Source organism: Athene cunicularia (assembly GCF_003259725.1).
Source record: "Athene cunicularia isolate RWA chromosome 11 unlocalized genomic scaffold, athCun1 chr11_part1, whole genome shotgun sequence".
Classification (NCBI taxonomy): Eukaryota; Metazoa; Chordata; class Aves; order Strigiformes; family Strigidae; genus Athene; species Athene cunicularia.
Window position 1 is genome coordinate 10,880,252 of NW_020799113.1, and position 23,100 is coordinate 10,903,351.

General features: G+C 41.9%; 1 protein-coding gene and 1 long non-coding RNA gene across 2 annotated transcripts in view; one reads left to right on the forward strand and one right to left on the reverse strand.

Moving 5' to 3' along the window:
* Positions 1–20: 20 nt before the first annotated feature.
* Positions 21–5,711, forward strand: LOC113484354. The gene is made up of 3 exons (XR_003399210.1): positions 21–128; positions 4,541–4,684; positions 5,619–5,711. It is a non-coding gene; the product is annotated as an uncharacterized LOC113484354 (long non-coding RNA).
* Positions 5,712–19,726: 14,015 nt separating this feature from the next.
* The window catches only part of POP4 (POP4 homolog, ribonuclease P/MRP subunit), a 3,486-nt gene continuing 112 nt past the window's right edge, over positions 19,727–23,100 (reverse strand). The window contains exons 2-7 of the mRNA XM_026856692.1: positions 22,972–23,024; positions 22,255–22,478; positions 21,565–21,642; positions 21,286–21,347; positions 20,891–20,992; positions 19,727–20,425 (exon numbers count right to left, since the gene is read on the reverse strand). Coding sequence (XP_026712493.1) covers positions 20,289–20,425; positions 20,891–20,992; positions 21,286–21,347; positions 21,565–21,642; positions 22,255–22,478; positions 22,972–23,024 — 656 coding nt within the window. The 3' untranslated portion in view covers positions 19,727–20,288. The remainder of the gene's footprint in view (positions 20,426–20,890; positions 20,993–21,285; positions 21,348–21,564; positions 21,643–22,254; positions 22,479–22,971; positions 23,025–23,100) is intronic.

The following is a 23,100-nucleotide window of genomic DNA, read 5'->3' on the forward strand; positions in this document are numbered from 1 at the left end:
GGCCGCGGGGCCCCCCAGCACCGCTGCGGGTGCCCCGGGCCAGAGGCGCGGGAGAGCCGAGCTCAGCTCCGTGCCTGCGCTGTAGAACGGCTCCCAGGTACCCGGGCCTGTGCTGATCTATAATTCAGGTGCTCGCTCTCTTTCTGTAATAGCTTTTCTATTTTTAATGGGAACTGATGGACTTGTCAAGGTATTAGAAATGGGTTTTTCTTTCCAGGTTTTCGTTTTCTTTGCTAATAATAATGTGGACTGGGAAGTTTCTGATTCACTTTAGAGCTAAAGTGCTTGGGCAGTCACGAGAGTTTCCACAAGACCTTATTTCTTCACACTTTGTGTCAGATGAGCAGATGAACGAGGACATGGACTACGTTAGCTGCAGTATGTGGCTCCCTGGCAGCGTATGAGGGAGGGTTACAGAGAGGGTCATCTGGTCGTCAACAGACTTCTGAAAACCTCGGGGAAGAGAGCTCACCACAGAGGGCAGGCGCCTGGGCTGGGCAGTGGTTTCAGGTTATTGCTAGTGCTCCAGTGTGGGGCCTCCCGTCCTTGTGGGAGAGCAGGACGGAGTGGTCTGTCAGTGGAAGACGGGGCAGAGACTTTGCAGACCGGTTCTTGCAACTGAGACCTGTTTTGCCTTGAGCCTGGATACCACCAGTCTCCGTCCTGGCTGCCCTGCAAGCAGTCCTCTAGCTCTGGGGAGATCTGCCCAGTTTAGAAAATCCTCGACAAAATGTTTTTTTTTTACATAAAGCTAACTGTAAATATACAAAGTGCTGAACTAAGTATGTCAGTTTGTCTTAGCTGCCAGAATAATTCAGATCTAACCAGCCATAGTTTATTACTCTTAAACTGTTATTTTGTTTTCTGTGTTAGTTTTGGCTAGGATAGAGTTAATTTCTTCACAGTGGCTAGCACAAGGCTGTTTTGGATTTGTGCTGAACACAGTGTTGATAGTGCGGAGATGTTTCTGTTACTGCAGAGTAGTGCTTACACAGAGTCAAGGCCTTTTCTGTTTCTCACCCCAGCAGTGAGGAGACTGGGAGAGCACAAAACGTTGGGAGAGGACACGGCCAGGACAGCTGATCCCAACCAGCCACAGGGATATCCCAGACCATAGGACATCATGCTCAATATTCAGCTGGGGGAAGGAGGAGGAAGGGGGGACGTTCGGAGTGATGGCGTTTGTCTTCCCAAGTCACCATTACGTGTGACGGAGCCCGGCTGTCCTGGGGATGGCTGAGCCCCTGCCTGCTGGTAGGAAGTGCTGAATGAATTCCTTGTTTTCCTTTGCTTGTGCACACGGCTTTTGCTTTACCTGTTAAACTGCCTTTATCTCAACCCACGAGTTTTCTCACTCCTGCTCTTGCAATTCTTTCCCCCATTCCACCAGGGGGAAGTGAGCAAGCAGTTGTGTGGTGCTTAGTTGCCAGCTGGGGTTAAACCACAGCATTACTCTATAGGCTAAAATTATTCTGAATTTGCTCTCATGTTATCCTAATCATAGTCTTTATCACTGAGATGTAGTACTTTGATTTATTTTTCTTGTTGTTTCTCAATACGCTTACCTGGGCAATAGCTATTACTAGTCAGCCAGACATAGTGTTGGGTTAGCCCAACAGCCTGGGATTTCAATGTTGTTTCTACTTTCTCTTCAGTCAGAATGTGGAGGTGTGTTCAGGCAACTGATGCATGAGGCAAGGGAAGCCTTGAGGTACACACTGGATGTGCAGTCAGCAGTTGCACTTGAGAGCTGACTTTCTGTTGGTATTTTGCTTGTTTGTTTTGGAAGCTATTACATCCTTGTTTGAATGCCTTACTGAGATACAGACTCGAGAGTTTAATCAGTAATCTTAAGAGCTATTTGATAGGCAGGCTCAGGAGCTCTTTTTTTCCTGGCTGTAAAAGCGAAACATTTGTGGGACCACTTGAAAAAGCTGCAGCCCAAATTACCAGCTTTTAATGCAACTGGAGCAAGGTAGAGACTTTATCTGATCTATTGCCTCTGGCATTTTCTCCAAAACCACTTGTTTCTCACTAGCAGAAATATCTTGCCCAACTGGGATGCAATAATTTCAAAGCAAGTAAAGGAAACTGCAGCTGCTCAGCTGAGTCAGCCAAAGGTAAGCTCTGCAGGGGAGAAGATGGCTTTTTATTATCTTCTAGTGGCAAAATTACTAAAACAGCCTGCATGAAAAGATTAGATTATAATAGTAACAAAAACATCTGTTAAATTCTGAGCTCAGTGTATGTTTAGTGCATGTTTTTTAAAAAAACCCAGACATTTAATAAAATTATTTTGAATAAAACTCAGTATTGACATTTAGTTTGGGATATTAGGAACCCACTGTGATCGTAGGAAAGACTGTTTTTAACTAATTGACTACATGGGGCATTTAATCTGTGGACAAGTCAGCTTTTAACTATGGAATACTCTTATTACCTAATGAGTGAGTAAGTCACTGTGTGTTCATTATACAGGTTACTTGTAAGCATGAATAACATCTGTCCTGAATAACATCTCTGTGAGACTGCAGTGTGCGTGGAGGGATGAATGTTTGTCTGATCTAGCTCCTGTTGGATCCACCTCATCAGCTTATTTTAGAAATGTATGAATTGTTGTGACTGATTTGTGTCTCTGAAGCCCTACTGCCATCATTAGCGTGTTTTAGAGATGAGGTGCTTCCAAGTCTGTTGGTACAGAAATCGGAGCCCAGCTCAGCTCCCTCAGTACAGACTGAAAACTTCAGAATGTTCGTTTTCAAAATATCACTTGTCCACATGCCTTAACTGCTGCCAGACAAACCCATTTCAGAGGGTCCTTGTGTTCTCAGGGCTTCTCTCAACCCACTTGCAGGAAGTTACCACTTCTTGAGTGGTTCCTGGGAGCCTGGCTGCGAAAAGATTGTCCGTGATGAAAGTGTTCCTGAAAGCGACCTTGAGACCTGCTTGCTCCTCTGTCTTCTGCAGGAAGCAATACACAATCAGTGTGCTTTTGTTTTTACAATGGCATTGCTGTGCTTTGCATACGTGCAGCACTTTAAGGATCTTGAAGTGCAGCGTAAATTCTGATAACCATATGAGGGTTTGTACCCTCACAGAGGATAAAACTGAAACTTGGAGACTTACATATAGTCACGTGCAGCTTGATCACTGAAGCAGGAGTAGTGGGTTGTTTGCTTGCTGTTTTTTTCTGCAGCAATAGGCTCTGGCTCGGAGTGAACCACCTGGGAGGCTGAGGGACATCCCCCAGAGCTCCTGACTCATGGCCTCATGTGCCTCACCACAGAATCGTACCCCAGCTCAGAAATCTCAGTGATTGTTACAAAAGCTGTCATGTTCAAGGAGCACAAAACCAGTTGTGCTTGCAGATTCTAAAGTTCTAAGTTTCCATCATAAGAGAATGTTTGCTGTGCCTTGCTCTTCCCTGCTCAAACCTTCAGCCCAGTTCTTCTGGTCACATTTGTGTCGTGCTGTACATGGCCTTTAGGTAGATTTGGAGCTGAAGTCTTGAGCAACCAGTGATGACCCAGCAGGTAAACAGCAGAGGCTAAATTTAAATGCTGTGTATAAACACATAATAAATATTTGCTCTCAGGTTGGGTTCTAGGAAAAAGCAAGAAGGGGTTGTGTGTTCTCCCTGGTTATCAGCACTACAAGAAGGGTTTGAAACCCATCTTATCTTTAGACTGTATACTGGTATTTATGTTAAGCATTGTCAGTTGTCTGTGGGTCACAGTGCTGTGAAGACATAGGTATTTTGCTTGTTGCTTCTTTATATTCAGTGATAAATAAGAGTAGTGAAACATACAGTGGGAGAGAGAGGAATGTTAGGGGTTTTCCAGCTAAGCCAGTTTTGCTGTCTTCACAGTGGTCTGTAACTGTAATCACAGTAGTGGTTAGAAGATCTGATCCCAAGGCTGGTAAGAGTTTTAATTTGTTTTGGATCAGCATGTAATATGTAGTTCCATTTACATCCTCCTTCTTAACTGTAAAACACTCAGGGTATTTTGTCACTGGAACGTTCTTTATATGATGCCATTGGTGTGTACCATTTTGCATGACAGAGTATACTGTGACCAGGAAACATAAAACTTGAAACTTAAAACCATGAGCAAAACCAGATGCACTGATTTATACTCACGAGGTCAAGCAGAGAGTGTGTAGGAGCACGGTGGATGTCAGGAGGGCATGCTGGACCTCTGGGGCTGGCTGTGTGAAGTGGTGAGTGGAAAGCTGCGGCTGCTAGGACTGCGGTGCTGTGCACCTTGTGCAGAAACTCCCCCACTGTCCCCCACTAGCAACTCTTTCCCTGCCTCCCAGAGCACCTATGCCACATGCCCCATGAGAGCCCTGTGGCTTCTGCCATGTGGGCTGCTGGGTGGAAGGTAGCAAGGACATTTTGTAGCTGAGAAGTGAGCATGTACCAGTAAGGAAGGGGTTGCATTGTTTCAGTGGAAAAGGTGTTTTTTTAACCCAGGTTACCTAGTCTCAATTTTTTCAGCTTGTGTCACTAACCCATGCTTGCTTTCATCCTTAACAGCATGAGCTTGATGTTCTTTTTCTGAGTGGATCTATCAAATGGATTGGTCGCTGTGAGTCTCCAGGGTGCACCCTGTACTGCCCAGTACAGGGACATACAACAGGGAAAGCTCAGAAGTTTGCTCTCTTCAGAGGAGCGGGACAGGTGAGTATGCACTGACAAGTGAGCAGCAGGTTTGGCATGCTGCCAGACCACTATTTCTGAGTAGTGTTCCCCAGTAATGGGAGCAGGTTCCAGTCAAAGTATGAAAGGGGAAGGTGAGAAAGAGGTGAGGTAAGAGAGTATGAAATGCCAGAACTGTGAGAAGGTGCAGGTATTCAGTGCAGACAGGGGGTGTCATGTTAATGGAAAAACTTCTGAAATTAATGTGGAAAAAAATGATGTGTCTAAAAAAAGCTGCTAAAAGCATTTTACAGCATGCTGTGACAGAGTACTGCATCTTTTGGGCTCAGCCAGATTCCAGAATAACACCATTCTGTGCATGTGCTTCATCTGAACTCTTTTCCTACTATTGTTATTCTCTTTACACAGTGATCTCATATTCAGAGTGTGCTTTTATTGCATGAGATAAATCATGGTGAACAATTAGGTATTTCAAACACTAAACTTAGGTAGATTAGGCATTTCAAATATTAAAGTGGGGAAAAAGCACAGGGAACAAGAGTATGATAATCATCAGTTAATTAAAAAAGATGTAAATGTGTTCACTTATGATTGACTGATTAGTCAAAGACACATAAAAGAGTTTCATTCATAAACCCTGCTTTGCCCATGGATATAGCTGCTGTTTATCTGAAGAACATGCTTTGGTCTCTTTCCTTTGGAACTGCTACCCAGGCTGAGTGTGTGTGTGTGTCGCTCAGAAAGGAAAAATCATCTCTTTGTAAGGGACCTATGCCTTGCCCCACATCAATGCCTTTTGTGCAGGAAGGCATCTGCTGTGATTGCTTGGGGAAGTTTTATGCTTTGAGTACATAGTGCTTTGTGAAAGGGGAAGGAGAAAAAAAGGAAATCCTTGTTTCCTTTCCTGTTCTTCAAATATAACGGAAAACAGAAAGGCGGTGTGTTTTTTTTCAAGGTATTCTGCTGATACCCTGGAAACCAAGAGAGCAGACCCCCATCCACTGGCATGCTGGATCTTTAAATGGCAAGGTGCTGAGCTGAAGGAGGAACCATGGGGACTTCTTACCAGGTGGAAGAGGTTTATTGGCTTTTAGAGGGTGTATTGCTGCCCAGGCTGCGCAGTATATGTGATGTGACATAGTCTAGGGTACAGAGGATGTGTGAAGGATCACACCTTAATTTGTGAAGTGTAAAAATTATTGCTTGCTTGAGAAAGCAGAGGGATTTTGTGTAATAGCAGGTGTGTGGTGGGGTGTTGAGGGACATCTGAAGGAGGAGTTGAGGATTCTGCTCTGTACTTCGTCTCAAGCTGTGCAAAAATTGTCCATGTGCATGTGCTACCATCCTGCCTTTTTGGGAGTGGAAGGGAACTGCAAGAGTTAATGTTTTCTGGAGATTTGTCTCTTGATGGTATACTGAAATATGCAGGAAGCTTTGGCTTTTGTTTTCTGCTTGGGTGGGTTTTTTTTTTGTCTTTCTCAGAATGAAATATTTCTTCTCTAACTTCAGCCCTGAAGAGCCACTGGGGTGAGGCAGGGGAGGGCACCACAGTTTAGCTCTGTACCATTTGGGCTGTTTGAATTCATTAGCTTGGGAGCCCCCACAAATGCCTCAGGCCATGTACCTCTTCATGCACCCAACTTGGGAGAATCTCTTACCGCTACTGCATGCATTAGCCTTCATTAATACAATTAGCATAATAGTGATTAGGATTCATTATTCCCTACAAAAAGATAAAGCAGTAATACATATCTCAGAATCAAATTCCTCAGTGCCTTGTCTTGGGATTGCTTTACTTTGGGGTTGTTTGCTCTTTATATCCTTCCATCTTCTAGAAAAAAGGAAGCCACTTAATTGTAAAACTGTTTGGGTCAAAGAAATGCACTGAGATGATCTTTCACGCATGCTAAATAGGTGAATTGATCTATGGGACCCACACAGCTCAGACAGCCACTCAACAGTCGAAACTGCAAACTTCATCTTCTTCAAGCACAAAAGCTACTTAGTTTCCCCATGTTGAAGACTTTTATAATAGCAATAAGGCACCTCTAGAGAGAACCATCTAATATTAACTCCAGGGAGTAATCATCTAATCACAATCTGGGGGTGATTTGAAGCACTCATCTGGACCAAATGCCTCACAACACCCCAGGAGTGGTTTTATTGCATGATAGCAGTACCCCATTGAGCCTTATTGCTTAATTAAAAACAAATTCCCAAGTAATTTTTTTGCCTTTCCATAAAAACACAGTAGTACATACCATGTATAAAACATCCATTAAATGATGGTAGATGCAAATTTACATTGTGAGATACAATCCGTTTCTTTACCACTTGGGGTTGAAGTTAAATGTAAAACCATTTCCTATAATCTGTGCACTGCTGTGTTTAGCAAGGAATAAATATGGGAAAGAGAGGTTCATTGTAGGATGCCTTGTTTTTATTAAGTGATATGTTTGGTCTCCTTACAAAGGAGTTCAAATTCTTGTCCATCTTGCAGACACAATAGTCAGGCAACAGTGTGGCCTCTTCTGCTTCCTCCTGGCAATTTCCTCAGTTTGCCATCATCTCAGTGCAGATCTTTGGTAGGAATCCTGTACTTCTGCCTGGGATTTCCATTTCTCTCTGAGCAAAGAGAGCATGAACAGTGCCGGTGATGTATTTGGGATACATCTAACATACTGTACAAGTGGTGCCCGGCTGTCCTTTGTGGGCTTTGTAGTCTAATGCAGATTAAGCCTGGTAGATGCAGGTTACAGCCGCTTTTGGTGGCTTTGCTGCACAGCTGACCTCTGCCTGCACTGGGTGCATGGCTGAGATCTCTCCACCTCCTGCATTTTGACTGGGACCACTGCTACAGCTGTGGCTGCTCTGCAAGGGACCCAGACTGTGGATGGGAAGAGTATGAAAGTCTTTTTTGTTCATGTTGAGGCATGCCTTAGCACCCCAACCCACAGCTCCCTTGTGCCTTTACAGAGTGCTTTCATAGCCCCAAAGTGATTCCCAAATGTAGTGCACCCCTGAGGACTTTGAGTACTGTTCATATATTCCAGGCAAAGGAAGCAATTCCAAGTTTTTAAGTGTCTGTCCAAGAATCATACAAGGAGTGCTAGATACACTGCTCAGAGATCTTGGCAACCAAAGCTGTCATTGGGCTTTCAGCTACAGCACTGAAGTAAATGGGGGGAGAAAGGATCAGTATGACATTTTCTCCAGTTTTGTGGTGCAGGTGCCTTTAATGAATTGGTGGCGATAAGCTTACAAGTACAGTTTTTTTAAATAAAAGCTGAGAATTAGTAGTAACTATTACTCTAGTTGTTCCACATGCCAAAGCTGCCTTGTGGTACCTACGAGCTCTGGATAGAGCATGGCACTTGTGTCAGTCTCACCGTCTCACCTGCTGTGGACTCCATTCAGTGTTATACACACCCTTCTGCTCTTGCCCATCAAACAGTCCTTCCCCAGGGACTGGTGGGACCTGAAGCCATGTGTCAATATCTACTGCTGATAGCAGGTTGCAGCATTCAGGGTTATAGAGGCAGCATGCTTTGTCCCATGTTTAGATTCTGTAAAACATAATTTTTTTTTTCGGTTTGGTGAACCACTTTGCTAGAATGTTTTGCTGACTTCATTTTTTATGTCCTGTTAGAAGGATGTTAAATGTTGTGGTGGAGGATTTGTTATAAAGAGGTTATGGCATCGTACTGAGGAAATGAATGAGAGTAAAACTAGTTGCCTGCTTCTGCTGCCTGAGATCAGTCTGAAAGAGTGGCAAAAAGAATAATTAAATCTGTATTTAAAAGAGTTCTATAGTAACTTGGGACATTGTCTGGTCAGGAAAGGACATGGAAGGACCTGACAATGTTCTTGAACAATAAACATTTCACCTGAAAGATCTCTGCTAGCTTTATTAGGAATGCCATTATCTTGCTTTGATCTGACTCTCTAGGACGGGCTGCTCATACAGCTGACACAAAGCAAGTAGCCAACAAAGGAAAGCCCTAATAGAATAGAATCTTAGAATCGTTTGGGTTGGAAGACCTTTAAGATCATCAGTTCTAACTGTTAACCTAGCATGGCCAAGTCCAGCATTAAACCATTTCCCTAAGCATGACATCTGCATATCTTTTAAATACCTTCATGTCACTTAACTACTGCCCTAGGTAGCCTGTTCCAATGTTTGACAACCCTTTGGGTGAAGAAATTTTTCCTATTATCCAATCTAAACCTCCCCTGGTGCAACTTGAGGCCATTTTTTCTTGTCCTATTGCTAGTTACTTGGGAGTAGAGACTGAAACCCACCTTGCTACAACCTCCTTTCGGTTAGTTGTAGAGAGCGATAAGGTCTCCCCCGAGCCTTCTTTTCTCCAGACTAAACAACCCCAGTTCCCTCAGCTGCTCCTCATGAAACTTGTTCTTGAGACCCTTCACCAGCTTTGTTGCCCTTCTTTGAACATGCTCCAGCACCTCCATGTCTTTCTTCTAGTGGGGGGCCCAAAACTGAACACAGTATTTGAGGTGTGGCCTCACCAGTGCCAAGTACAGGGGGACAATCACTTCTCTAGTCCTGCTGGCCACAGTATTTCTGATACAAGCCAGAATGCTATAGGCCACCTGGGCACACTGCTGGCTCATATTCAGCCAGCTGTCAACCCAGCACCCCCAGGTCCTTTTCTGCCAGGCAGATTTCCAGCCACTCTTGCTCAAGCCTGTAGCGTTGCGTGGGGTTGTTGTGACACAAGTGCAGGACCCAGCACTGAGCCTTGTTGAACCTCATACAACTGGCCTCGGCCCATCACTTCAGCCTGTCCAGATCCCTCTGTAGACCCTTCGTACCCTCAGGCAGATCAGTGCTCCCACACAACTTGGTGTCATCTGCAAACTTACCCAGGGTGCATTTGATCCTCTTGTCCAGATCATTGATAAAGATACTAAACAGAACAGGTGAGGGAACAGAAACTTGTGACTGGTTGCCAACTGGATTTAGCTTCATTCACCTCAAGTCGTGGGGCCCAGTTATCCAGCCAGTTTTTTTTACTCAGTGAAGAGTATGCCCACCCAAGCCATGAGCAACCAGTTTCTCCAGGACAATGCTGTGGGAAACGGTGTCAGAGGCTTTACTAAACTTAAGGTAGACAACATGCACAGCCTTTCCTCATCCGCTAAGCGTGGCACCTTGTTGTAGAAGGTTGATCATGTTTGTCAAGCAGGTCTTGCCTTTCGTAAACCCATGTTGACTGGGCCTGAGCACCTGGTGGTCCTGTACATGCTGTGTGGTGGCACGGAAGATGATCTGCTCCACAACCTTCCCCAGCACTGAGGTCAGGCTGATGGGCTGTAGTTCCCTGGATCCTCCTTCTGGCCCTTGAAGATAGGCATCACATTTGCTAACTTCCAGTCGACTGAGCCCTCCCTGGTTAGCCTCGACTGCTGATAAATGATTGAAAGTGGTTTGGTGAGCACTTCCACCAGCTCCCTCAGTAGGATGCCTGGTGGAATGGCAGGCATAGATGGTAGGGTAGGTAATTCAGGAAATGCATTTGCTGTAAGGAAAATTCAGTTGTTATGGAAACATCTGAGAAAGGCAGCTGACACAGGATAAGGCATGCACCGGATTAGCAGTATACATAGACGCAGTAAAAAGGCGAGTTCATCTAAGGTAAGGGAGCAGTTTCTAGGCACTGTCTGCTTCATAGATGGCTTTTCTGTGAGAATAGGGGAAAAAAAAAATCACTTTAAAACTGTGAGCATGTGGCTCCATCTTCTGGTACCAAAGCAAAATGTGTTGCTCTGGGCATAGAAGGAAGTGAGATTTTTATAGCTGCTACACAAGCAACAACAAAACCAACAGTAATAATAATAATAATAAATTAAAATACTTGTGCCTCAGAGCCAAGCCACAAGTTTTTAATGTAGTTTTGTGAAGCTACAAACCATTCTGCTGCGTGGGAAGAAAATTATCTTTTGAAACATTCTCTTAAATGTGTAGCCCCAGAAGTGGCTTGTCTTCCAAAGCACAGCATCGCTCTCCTACGTGAAAACAATGTTTGGTCAGAGTGTGGACCATACCAGCAAAGCTTGGTACCTGTATAGGTGTTAATATTGTCTCCTGCTTATAGCTGAAGGATGTTTTTCTTTGTTTCCCCCTCCCCAACATTATCTTTGGCAAAGTAGCTAAAATTCATGATACATCTTCACAGAAATACTGGCTGAGTAGAAGTAGGAATGAATGTTTTTTTGAGGTAGGCTGCCAGAAGTCAAAAGAAAATAAAGCTGGTTGATTACTTCACCAAACAGTGAATGTTGTTACAGTTCATATTGCGCATGCTTAATTGAGCTTGATTACTCAATCTGTTCACCTTAGTAACTAATTTTGTTTTAAACAGAAGTAAGTCATTGTTCAAAACCAGAAAATGCTGTTATTCTCTGAGTAAGCCTTAGGTTTTCTGAGTAATCCTAAAGAATTGCCTCAACTTTGTTGCTTTTTTAAAGAAAAAAACCCACCACCACAACAAATCAGAAACACAGGTGGTTATCTTGATCAGTGCTGTCCTAAAGCTGTTGTTTGCAAGCCATTGCAAATAGGAGGTATTGCACTGTCGATGCAAAGTTAAAAATGTGGATCATGTGTTTTACTTATTTTTACTTCCATGTATGTATTTAATTGTGTCTGTTTTTTTCCCTGGATATTGAGCCTAGGATATAAGGGACCCTCTATTCTTTGTATGAAACATTAGTTTTCAGTCTAAACTCCTGCATGGCAGAGCTGTGAGAATGAAGGTGAAGGAACATAAATTTAATGTCCCCATTGCTCCTGCCCGTACTTGTTCCACTCTTCCACTAACACAAGTGATGAGTTATTTGCATGCAGCACTTACCCATGGGGAGGGTTGTGTGGAGTCCTGCTTGGAAAGAGTGCATTTATGTCAGTCTAGCGCCTGTATGGCAGGGAATCGTATCACAAAAATAATCCCTAAAGTAAGCACTGGCCAGGGCTTCTCATCATGGCCTCAGCAGCAAGGCTGTGGATTGAAACCAGAGGTAGAACTAGCCTTTACTCTTCAGTGTGGTGCTTTTACGGCCCCCACAGAGAGGGAGGCATTGGCAGTGGCCACAGGCTGTGCTGATATAATAAGATTGCATCTTCCATGGCTTGTATTTAGCATTTCTAACCTGTTCCTGCAGCCAAAGTGCATTGGACTTGCCCTTGGCGCTACTCGAGGTTTCCTCTTGAGGCTGCCTCTGATTTCTATGATCTTTTTTCTCTTTCCCTATATTTAACTTTCAGCTTCATCCTGTTTTGTTTCACTGGTGATTCCAAGCTTTGGTATCTAGGGTCTGTAGCTCTCTCGGTATCCTATGGATTATTCCTGAAGGGATCTACTCACCTTTCTGAAAGATGTCACGAGCGTAGCACTTTCACTGACACTAACAGTAAATAAATACTACAGACCTCTTTTATTAGGAAGTACAAACCCACAACAAATCCGGCCTGGAGTGTGTTTGATAAATCAGATCTTTTGCAGACATCTGGAGACTGTGTTTGCAAATCCCCAGCCAGCTTGTTTTGTAGTCATTGTTACCATAATTCAGGTTAATGTTGTTGCCACTTTTTACTCGCTTAAACACATGTGGTGTTTTATTGCTGAAAAAAAGTGGCTGCCTTGGAACAGAAGTTCGTTTAAAACCCTTCTTGGAAGTTTGCTGTTTGGAGAAACAAATGTCAAATCAATTGTCCTAGCTCCAAACTGCCATTCTGAAAACGCAGCTGTGAAAAGAGATTACTTGGGTACTGCAATGGGGTGTGTGTGAGAATCTAGATTGGAAATTATGTAGCAATAGAGACCTAAACTAACAAGTAAACTTTTAGCTTTTCCTGCAAAGATTTGCTTAAAAAATACTAGATCCCAAGTGAGAATGCTCATGCCAAGTTTTAAATCTCATTTGAATTTTTATAGCTGTTATAATCTCTGATATATAACCTTGGAAATAGGGTCTCGTAACAGAAATGCCGAGTCCCTTGGCTGTTGCCTCGCAAAAAAGAGTTGCTGTAATAGGCTACAATTCTGAGACAAGTTTGCAAGGCTGTCTTATGTCTGCATATCATCACTCAAATGGGTCTAAGCTGGGCTCTTCACATTATTTTAGGGTATTTGTGTGTATGTGATCAGCCGTGTGCAGCTGTTCCCGTAATGTCAGCCTTCTAAGTATAATAGGCACAATCCAGCATATCTTTATCCACTGAAATGTTGCCACAGGGAGAGGCTTGGAGTTTGGACACACTGTCATGAAGAGTAAAGACGAGCTTATTTTCTTTTTTTCTGTCGTTATTCTATATTTCTGCACAGAAAAAATGGAAGTTCCCAAGGAGCCTGAGCTGCAGAGGGATTCCACGTGCCAGTGCTCTTTTCCCTCTCATTATCATACGCTTGCAATCAAACTCTAATTTTTGAAATAAAAAACCTGCAAGATTCTTTATTGGGACTATTAAACCTTCAATCTTCATTATTTAGGACGGCTACTTACCTTTTACTCAATGAAGCCATAATGCAACTGCTCCTATAAAAACTATCGAAATGGCTACTGTGGCAGTGAGTAGATTTTCCTCCGTGTAAAATAATCCTCTGTGAGTGAGACATAACTATCATTTACATTAATTAGGCAGCCATATAATGGTGTGTTCAATAGCTATTACATCATTTAAATTCTTCAGTGAGCACCTCAGCCACCCAAGAACTATCCAGCTGAACATTTCTGAGTCCATAATTCTGAAATAATCCTTTAGAGGAAGAATATGCATGGCAGAGTGTTGCAGACAATTTCACCAAAAAAAAAAAAATCACTTTATTCAGATTTATGGGATTATTTTAACATTTACAAGAAATGCATCATCCTATTTTTCCGCCCTCCCAGAATAACAGTGCTATTAAGTGGAGTCCATTTTGGGGCTGATACTATCTGTACACTAGAGGATGGCCAAGGAGCTTGCAGTCAGCGGTCTGCATTGGCAGCTGGACTCATACACAACAAGCAGATTTCCCTTACTATTCTGTTACAAGCCTGGGGCCCCACAGCCGCACGGCTCAGCTGAGAAGCCCTGACACATAGACAAGTGTGTGCAGTCACATTTGAGGTTTTGTTTTGAAGTCTTAACTTTTGCCTTTAACAAGCATATGAGGACTTTATATTCAATTTTGGTTATTGATTTAAAATTTGTGAGGTCAAGCCAAAGTCCTCTGGCATTTCTGGTGGTATCATACATCTCAGAAACTATTACATGGATATTATAGTTAATGTTCTGACAACATATTTTTGTATATTTTAAGATTAGTGTCTCAGTCAAAAGTATGCACATATATCATGAGGCTAGGAGCTCATTCTAAGAGCTGAAAGAAATAAGTTTTATTTTATTAATACACCAGGAAGAGATTTCTGTTAACAGGCCTGTACTGCAAATCTTTAACATGCTGTTCAGCTGCCTATAGAAGGTGATGATTATTAGAAGATTGGTCAGGGCCTGAAAGTATATGAAAATATTATGTTTTAAATCAGTGTTGTTTGGCAGCAGGTAGCTGCTAAGGGCATAGTTCCTAGCAGAATGAAAGAAAGTAATAGCCTAATAACAGGCTAATAGCAGGGCAGGATAGATTGTAAAGTTTAGCTTGTGCCTTTTCCTTCAGCATACTGGTTCAAAGCTATCAGTTATGTTATTTTAATCAATTGTACACTCAATTTTTTTCTCTTCTTAATGCCTCTAAGGTACTGTATCTTATCTGACTAATACAATAATAGAAAGCAGCAAAGAGCTCTCTTAACAGGGAGAGCTCTTAATTCAGTATTAAATGTTGCTGGGTTCTCTGTAGTTCTCTGTAATCCCTATCCAACAGGCGGAGTGCGCAAAGCTACGTGTCAAAGCCTGTCTGTAGGTAGAACGTCAGGTACTGTTTGTTCTGCAGCCCAGGAGGTTTGTATTTGCCAGATGTAACTGCTCCTCTCAGCAGCAGTGGATGCGTGAGCCTCTATTTTTCACATTTGCACGTTAATTTAATTAAAACAGTACACTGAGGGAGATTTCTGCCTTACCAAAAGAATACATTTTCATCACATGCTGTTGGGAAGGTGATTCAGAATTGGAGTTAGTTACCATAGGAATGACAGAATTAAGGAGGGGGAGTGTGAGACAAAGGTGGGTCAAACCTCTGTGAAATTCCATGGAATTGGCTGTTGTTGACATATAATTTGACGTGGTATGGAGGACCATGGTCTGGTGAATGTTGTAGCATGACAAGCTTTTTCAATCCAGTTTTCATTTGTCTAACAAGATGAATGAAGGTGAGCATTTGTTACATAAGTCAACTAATGTGCTTTACTCACCAAGACCCTGCATTCTAACAAGCTCACCTTGAGTGCAGGAAGACAGTGCAGTTGGGGTAAGAGACACAGCTGACAAGACACAGTCTTTCAAAGTACTCAGGTGTTTCCCATATCAAAAGAGCTTGTTTGGAGTTTTGATGTTGCCAAAGAGGCCAGTTGGGCATTTGCCTCAGCTGTGATGGTGCAGGAGACTGGCCTGATACAGCTGTCATATTGGTTTGGGGCTTTAGAAGCTTTTCATCCTGTTAGTACTGCTCAGACCTCACATGCTGTGTAGGCTGTAGGAGATGGGGCTGTTAGAGCCAGAAAGGAGAGCTCATGGATTCTGAAGCCTACATATCACCTATGATATGGTCATTGTGGAGGCACAGGGAGGTTGCTTAAGGACACTGTAGTGTGTGCTGAGGGAGGACTATGACCAGCAGGAGCTAGGGAATTGGCTATCCAGTGGTCTTCAGTGTGAAGGTGTCAGTGACTGCAGCAGGAATGATGAGATGACCATAATTTTTTGTTAGAAAATATGTATGTGTATGTTTTTGGGACTCGTAGCTGGTCTGTGAGCACGTGTAACTGCTCTGGTAAGGGGCTGAGGAATTGCCCTATTTAAAGCAGTGTTGCCCTGGTTTTGAGAAGGCACTGCTCCTATTTCCTGAAAACATGCTGCTAAGCAGAGGAGCAAGGTGGTGCCTTAGGTCTAAGGTAGTACAGTGGGTCCTGTCTGACATCAGAGCTTTCCTTTTAAGTGAATCTTAAAAGGAGTAGAAGGAAGTGTAGAAAAAAATGAACAAACTGTTTTGGTTATACGCGGCAAAGGATGCTATTTAAAAAAGGAGTTATAAGCAAAGATGTAAGTTATTTGATAGTGAACCTGTCAGTAGCTCTATGGTGTGTGCTGGTTCTTTGGCACACACACACCGACAGAAGCACCCAGCAGAGTGTGGGCCTGGGCTGCTCTTAGAGCTCTGTAGCAAACTCAGCATTTCATAGTCATGCTGTTGAATGCCCAGGGACATAATTTTCCTTGGAAAGTAAAAAAATTTTAATCCTTTTTAGATGGTATGCTGTGGCTTTTGTTCCCTTCTCAAGGACTGCTTCATATTTATTAGTAAAATATTAAAGGCTATCTCTAAATCTCCCGTAAAAGCTTTACGAATACTAGAAATGAAGTGCTTATGTGGGGAGGGACCAATAGCCCCTAGTTGGTTATTGTGTGACACATGCAATCTGTAGAAAAATTGGAATATCTTTTTCCCTAGAAAAGTGGAAGCCTGCAGATGATGCAGAGAATTACCAGTGTCACCAACAAATACCTGCAGCTTTTCCTTGTAGGATTTGCTTCCCCTACCAAACTGATTCTCCTTCCATTTGTTATTCAGTCTGAACTCCAAGCTTGCTCTGTTTTTTCTTCTGTACTCTTTCGCATCCCATGCTATTTTTTTAGTTTCTTTCCATTAGAAAACACCACCAGTGTTTCCAGCCAAGGTTTTTAAACCTATGATTTGCAAATGATGGTAGAAATAGCTAAGCCAGGTTTACCTACCTTTTATGTATGCACCTCAGAACAAGAAGTTTCCTTTTGCAGATCAAACAGCCTGGTATAGCTTTATTCTGTCCTTTTCCCGTTCAATAGGGGCATTGTTCTAGTAAAAAATACTACTCACCCTTGCTGGGACTTCCCCTTTTCAAAATGCAACTATTTTTTAAGGACTATGTGTTACTGTTCCAAATTATTTTAAGGTTTGTTTAACAAGAGTTGTTTGGTCAAAGGTTGTAAGAGGCTTAGATACTCCTTCTAACCTCTTGCATTGACACAAGTCCTCGCAGATTTAAAATGCTACAATGGACAAAGTCTGTCAGAGGGATGTATTCATCCAAGATTTGAGAATTCATTAAAAAGGGCTTTGGTCCAGATCAGATTTTTATGCTTTCTCTTATGCTTCTCTAAAACATTGGGTGCCTTGAATACATAGAGTTAACTTCAGCTGCATGCTGCTGTGATTTCAGTAACTTAGTAGAGTTTCCTGAGGAGAGTCCCAGGAGGTTTTTGGGGATTTCTGTTGTATTGCTGTGTAATCCATCTTTTACAGGAAGTATTAAAAAACCTCAGATAGAATATTCTGTATGTTTTCTCAGATGTGACTTGGTTTTAATTTCAAGAATTTCCTACAATTTTGAGGTTTCAAACAAATTATGGTGGGTTGTTTATTAACTGCACAATTGCTTTATTATACGCCTTTCTGTACATCGCGAGATCTTTAGTTCCCTGTTCTTCCCGTACATCATGAGATCTTCCGTGCACCTCTCCCTACAACAGGGGTGTGGTTGGAGGAGCTGATGGGTAGACGGTGATACCAGCAGTCTGTAGGAGTGATTTAGCTTCAGTGTTTTACAGGGGCTGTTTAGAACACCTCACTGAGTCATTGCATAAAGGCCTCTTCAGGTGATTTACCAACTGCAATAACGGTGTCTTGAATGTGTTGGCTGTTCAGGTCTCTTGTTATTCTTCATTTGTCATCTGTCTTTATGTGCTATTAGCATGTGATTACCTTGAGGAGACCTTTGAACATTTCTTCAGCACTCTTCACTGTAAATAATTAATGTCTTGCTATTATTTATCGAAAGGGACTGCTAGGCGGCATTTTTCTTTTTTGGTTGCTGGAAGTTTAAAAAATGGAAATGCCAGTAGCTATGGGAAGTTGTTTCGTGTTCGTCTAATGTGTCCATATGGTAGAATATGGTATGTCCTTCACAGCACAATGAAACATGATTGTGCCAAATTCCAATTTGTATGGCATTCTCATTAATGACGTCTATTTAAGACATCCATTAAAGGCCCTTAATGTTAATTAACTGGACTATGCCAATAAAGTTCTATTAGCTTCCCCCTATTAATTTAATATTATAGGCATTTAACAGATGTCTTAATTAGATGTTACACTGAAGGCTATGAGCAAAATTAAAATTAGGTCATTGTCCTGAAAGGAAAGTTTCAGCTATGATTTATGCTTTCTACCACTTTGTTTTTCATTCTGACTTTTCATAGGAAACTAAGGGATTTAATTTCAGAGAACATTAAGTACTTCAGACAACATAATGAGTACTAGGTAGAATAGTAACTTGGGTCTAACAACTTTAACACATCTTATTCTTACTTTGCAGACATAAATTCATCGAAAAAAGCTGCTATTCTTTTGTACTTCCAAGTGTGTTTATTGGTATTTTCAAAAGCTTTCCCAGTGTTTCTTTCTCCTAGTTTCCCACTGGTGTGAAATGACTGTATTTCCCTGTAAAGAAATTCACATCTCTAGCAAAACCTGTCTGTTTTCCTCACCTCAAGGGCAGTACTTCATATAATTGCAGCAAATATTTATTTCCATACCAACTCTGTTATTTCCGGACTTCAAAGGGGGCAGACAAACAGTCTGTTCTTGAAAAACACTATTCTTGCCCATGCTGTGATTTCAGCTGATCAGTCTGGTTGAGTGATGCTGAATCTGGTTTGTGTCTGAGGGATTATGCCAGGGAGATCCAGTTCTCCTCTCCTGTAACCTCCCCCAGCAACAGGTTCCAGAAAGGAGGTAGGAGCTCTGGAGGCCAACTGAGGGCTGACTGGCACAATTTTCACAGGACTAGGGAGGGTTGGAGGTGGTGAAGACCTTTTGGCTTTCTTGTGGCAGATAAATGGTTCATGTGCCCTGCACTGAAGAGCTCTAACTGGAGCTGTCCTCCTAACCCCAGTATTAGGCTCTGGTGTGTAAGTATATGTGAGGAACAGCTGTGCCCCCCGCCCTTGCCATGACCCTGGTTGGCTACAATTGCTTGGATGGTGACAGGGCAAAACTCCTTTTCTTAGATATAGGTCTTTCACTGGATCCTGAAATGGACTACATCATTTTAATTGAAAGCTACCTTTATAATATAAATGCCATAGAGACTCTTCTATAACAGAAAAACATAAAGTGATCTAAATACAGGCGTCATTGCCACCTCACAAACAAGTCAAACCTGCCTAGTTGATGAGACACTGTAATCTGGGCAATAAAAAAAAAGATCCTGGAAGTATATAGTAAAAAAGAAAAAAGATATAAAAGTGGCTGAGGATACATGAAGCACGCGTATTCAGAGCTGACCCAGTCTCCACTGGTGCATGTGTGGTCTCCATTACAACCACTGTTGTGGACTGTTGCAAAAAGCAAATATTTATAAAAGGTTTAAATGCTAGAAGCTTCTTAAGTGGTGTTTTATTAAGGGTGGTTGGTGAGTTTGAGACTTACACTATGAAACTACCTGACTACTTCTGTTCCAGTGATGTACTGATCATAAGTGATATAAATTGCCATCCACACTAGCCTTATTTAAAACTGTATGTAACATATACTAATAAGAATAAAGGTATTTTAAAAATGTGTAACATAGATATCATATCTAAATCTATATAAAAAAGGCTAAAGCTATGAATAGAGGTTAAATATTCCGTAAAGCAATTTTGTGGGTAACTGAACTACAAGATTGAATGGGGGTCATTTCCATCTTTGAATTTCTAGCTTTAGGTGCTTCCCTCTTTTGTGATGTGTTGTGTTCCCTACGCTTTGGCATAACAATATGTAATTACTAATACAGACATATCTGCTTTAACCTTAAAGGAGGATGTTATTAGTAAGCACCTGGTAAGCAGCTTGTAGGGCTGCATTACATGTTTAGTATGGTTATATTTTCACTCATACATATTACCTGTAACAATATTAACCACAGGGAAGGAGATATTCAAGGTAAAACCTATCAGTTGAAACAACTTACTTGCATATGCTTGCACCAGGCGAAGATGTTATGCTGGCCCAGGAACGATGAATATAGAAGAGCAGCTGTCATCACCTCCAGTCTCATTGTAAGCACATAATAGGCAGAGAAAGCCCAATTGATAGAGAGGGCGACAGTAACATTTATCAGGGTTACAAGAGGTAACTTCCATTGTGCAACTTTATAATTTTAAATTGAAACAGAAGCCAGGTAATCCATACTAATCATAAAAGTTTATTAAAAGACAGCATGTTATATACAAATAACAGATACAACAAACTCCAGCAGTCTGAGAGACTGCTTTAAAGACAACTGATAGTAGTCATTCTTCAGTAAGAAATGCTTCAGAAGTATTTCACATAACTATTCCATTTTTAATCTGTCAGAAAACCTGGTCTTTAAACTGCAGGAAAACAGCGGACATCTCTATTAGTACTTCTGACTTTCCATGAAATCAGAGGTCAATAGTTCCTTTCAGCTTGAATTTTTTTGCAGACCGCTCACTCGCTCTAAGCTGGAACTTGCTTCCGTAGATGTAGGAAATAAATCCATCAATCTCCAACATAAATACATTATTGAGTTTGGGAACAACTGAAAATGCAAAAGGAAAAAAATTAACAAAAGTGAACTAATGTAAATTTCTGTTATGAAAATATATTGATGTACCATGGGTTACTATTCACACGTGGACTTGAGGTTTGCCATGTTGCGAAGTTTTAATGCTTTAGCCAGAAAAGAAAAATAACCAAACCCTCTAAATTTTAAACTGGAATTACTAAATTAATCCTCTTCCAGGAGCATGCAGTAAGTGCCGCAGAGAACATCTCATGCGAATCAGATGAACGAGCCGTGTACATAATCATGTTGGGTTCCCTGGAAATGCTTTCTTTTAGTTCTCACTTGAGATACTTTTTTGGTAAAATATTGAGCTGTTACATGGTCAGTGAAGACACTGATTTCTGCCACTCTATGCAAAGAACTAAAAGCACAGACATAAAACAATGTACTCTGGGAGGTTCAAGTTGAGAAAAGCACAGCAAAAATTGTCTTGTGTACCTTTTAATTTGTCCTCTTTAGTGATAATTTTGAAGATGTGTTTAAATTCCTGTAGAATGATTCCTGTTATCCCAACGTAAGAGGGGCACTTTGATTTTGTGACTGAAAGAACAGAAGTATGTATGTATTAGAAAGATGCAGTTCTTTGCTCTTCTACAGTTGCCTCACGATTTTAAAAACTGCATTATTTCAGACTGATTCAAACCAGTTACAGTAATCACTGGTAAAACTCGCAGTTAATCAGAGCAACTAACAACATGATCTTCAAGAGCCATTGACATATGATCTCACCTATGTGATTCTAGAGTTAATGATACTGAAAAGAATTCAAAAATAACCCCCTGAAATGGAGTGTCTACTTCAGATGATTTTGTAAAAGAAAACGAAGAGAATACCTGTAACAATAGCTCCATGGAGATCAGCTTTTAGCAGTTTGCCCTGAACCATATGTGGCTGCCTTGAAGAGAGTGGGATTAGAGAAGAGGGAAAGAAAATGTTAATAAAACAAAAGTTAGGTTTACAAAATGTGACTCTGACTACTGGAATCATGGTCAAAACTTACAAAAGTAGTATATATCCTATCAAGTAACTATGATGTTTCAAACAGTAACTCAGTAACCCTGGAAACATCTACCAAATCAAAACCATACTAATTTAAAAATATTTCAACTTACGCATCTGGTTTAAGTCCATGACAGAGGTCTCTGATATACTGTTTCCAGAGTTCATGTAGTGGTAGAAAGATGGTGTATCTGTGGTAAAAAGGCAAAAGTAGTATACAGGAACTTACTTATCAGAAAATCTAGTGGTTGTTTACTAAAGTAATTCATATTTACAGAGTTAAAACTAACATAACTTTTGTTATCTGCCCTCATAACCTGCAAGGTAACCCACTTCAAACATCAGGTTTGCTGTAGAAAAAAATGTACAAAGTATGCTTCTCTCTATCAACCCCAAATGGTGATGTGTTTTAGAGGGTGAGAATACATCTAAGACCAAACAGATTTCTACTCTTTACCTCCCCACTTTGTTAGCAACAGCAGGGGCTTTACACAACATGCATTGGTTTGAGGAACCTGATGCAGATTTCTGACTCTGGTCATGGGCAGTCTGACTTAAATCACCTCTGATTTAAGTTTTTGATCTGAGTTAGGTATACAAAAGGAAAGAGAACAAGTAACAAACAGAAATGAATTTTCCAACTATACAGACAAGAGAACTGTTTTTCATAGTGAAATGCCACAGAGTCTTGGACTGACTTTGCATACTGAAGGGTTAATATCCACACGCATATGCTGTCACTTTTACATACTTTTGATGTACTTCCCACTCATACCCCACAAAGAAAATATTTAAGATCTTACCTTTGCTGTTCGGGCTCAATTTCAAAAAGACGCATTTCTCGCCTTTGTTTGGCAGTAAAACCTTTTGTTTTCTTCCTCTTTTGCTTTCTCTTTTTTTGGGAATAATGCTCAAGAACTACAGCTTTCCGAGTTAATATATCCTGGATAGCTTCATCTTTCTTTTTTGGCATACTACGCTTCAGGAAGGCATTTACAAACGCTTTGGCTTCTTCTGATCCCTGAAGCTAAGGATATTTTAAAAGATACTTTAAAATATTAAATTTTAATTGCATTGAGAGCTTGCTGATGACTAGCAGTTTTTATCAAGCTGACAAATTTAACATAGGAATGGGAAATCTACACATACGTAAATCGTAAATGGAAAATGTTCACGTGCAGAAACCCCGTGCACGCACTGTCGAGTGCAAGCATACGACAGCCTACGGCTTTCTCACGTCAGTTTAATGTGTCTGTTAGTGAGGAAATGCCCATTTTTGCATTTAATTTGAAACGGTGCCTTCAAACGCTGAAGCCAAAGGGAGCGTACTGGGGAAACCAGGGCCGGCGCCCCCGCCCGCGGGCACAAATCCACCCCCCTTCCTTTTGTTTCGAGTAAGACTGTGTGAGAAAAGAGTTGAAATCGCCAAGTAGCTCCCGGGACGGGCGCTTCGGGCGGGAGACGCTGCTCCCGGGACCGCCCCCGCCGGCTGTCCTGCCGGGCCGGGGCTCCGCCGGTACCTGGAGGCGCAGCTCCCCCGTCTCCTCCGGCGGCAGGCGGCGGTACAGCAGCCCTGCAAGGCACAGCGGGGCAGGGCGTCAGGAGGGGCCCCCTCGACCTCGGGCGCTCACCCCCCCCCCCCTTGGGAG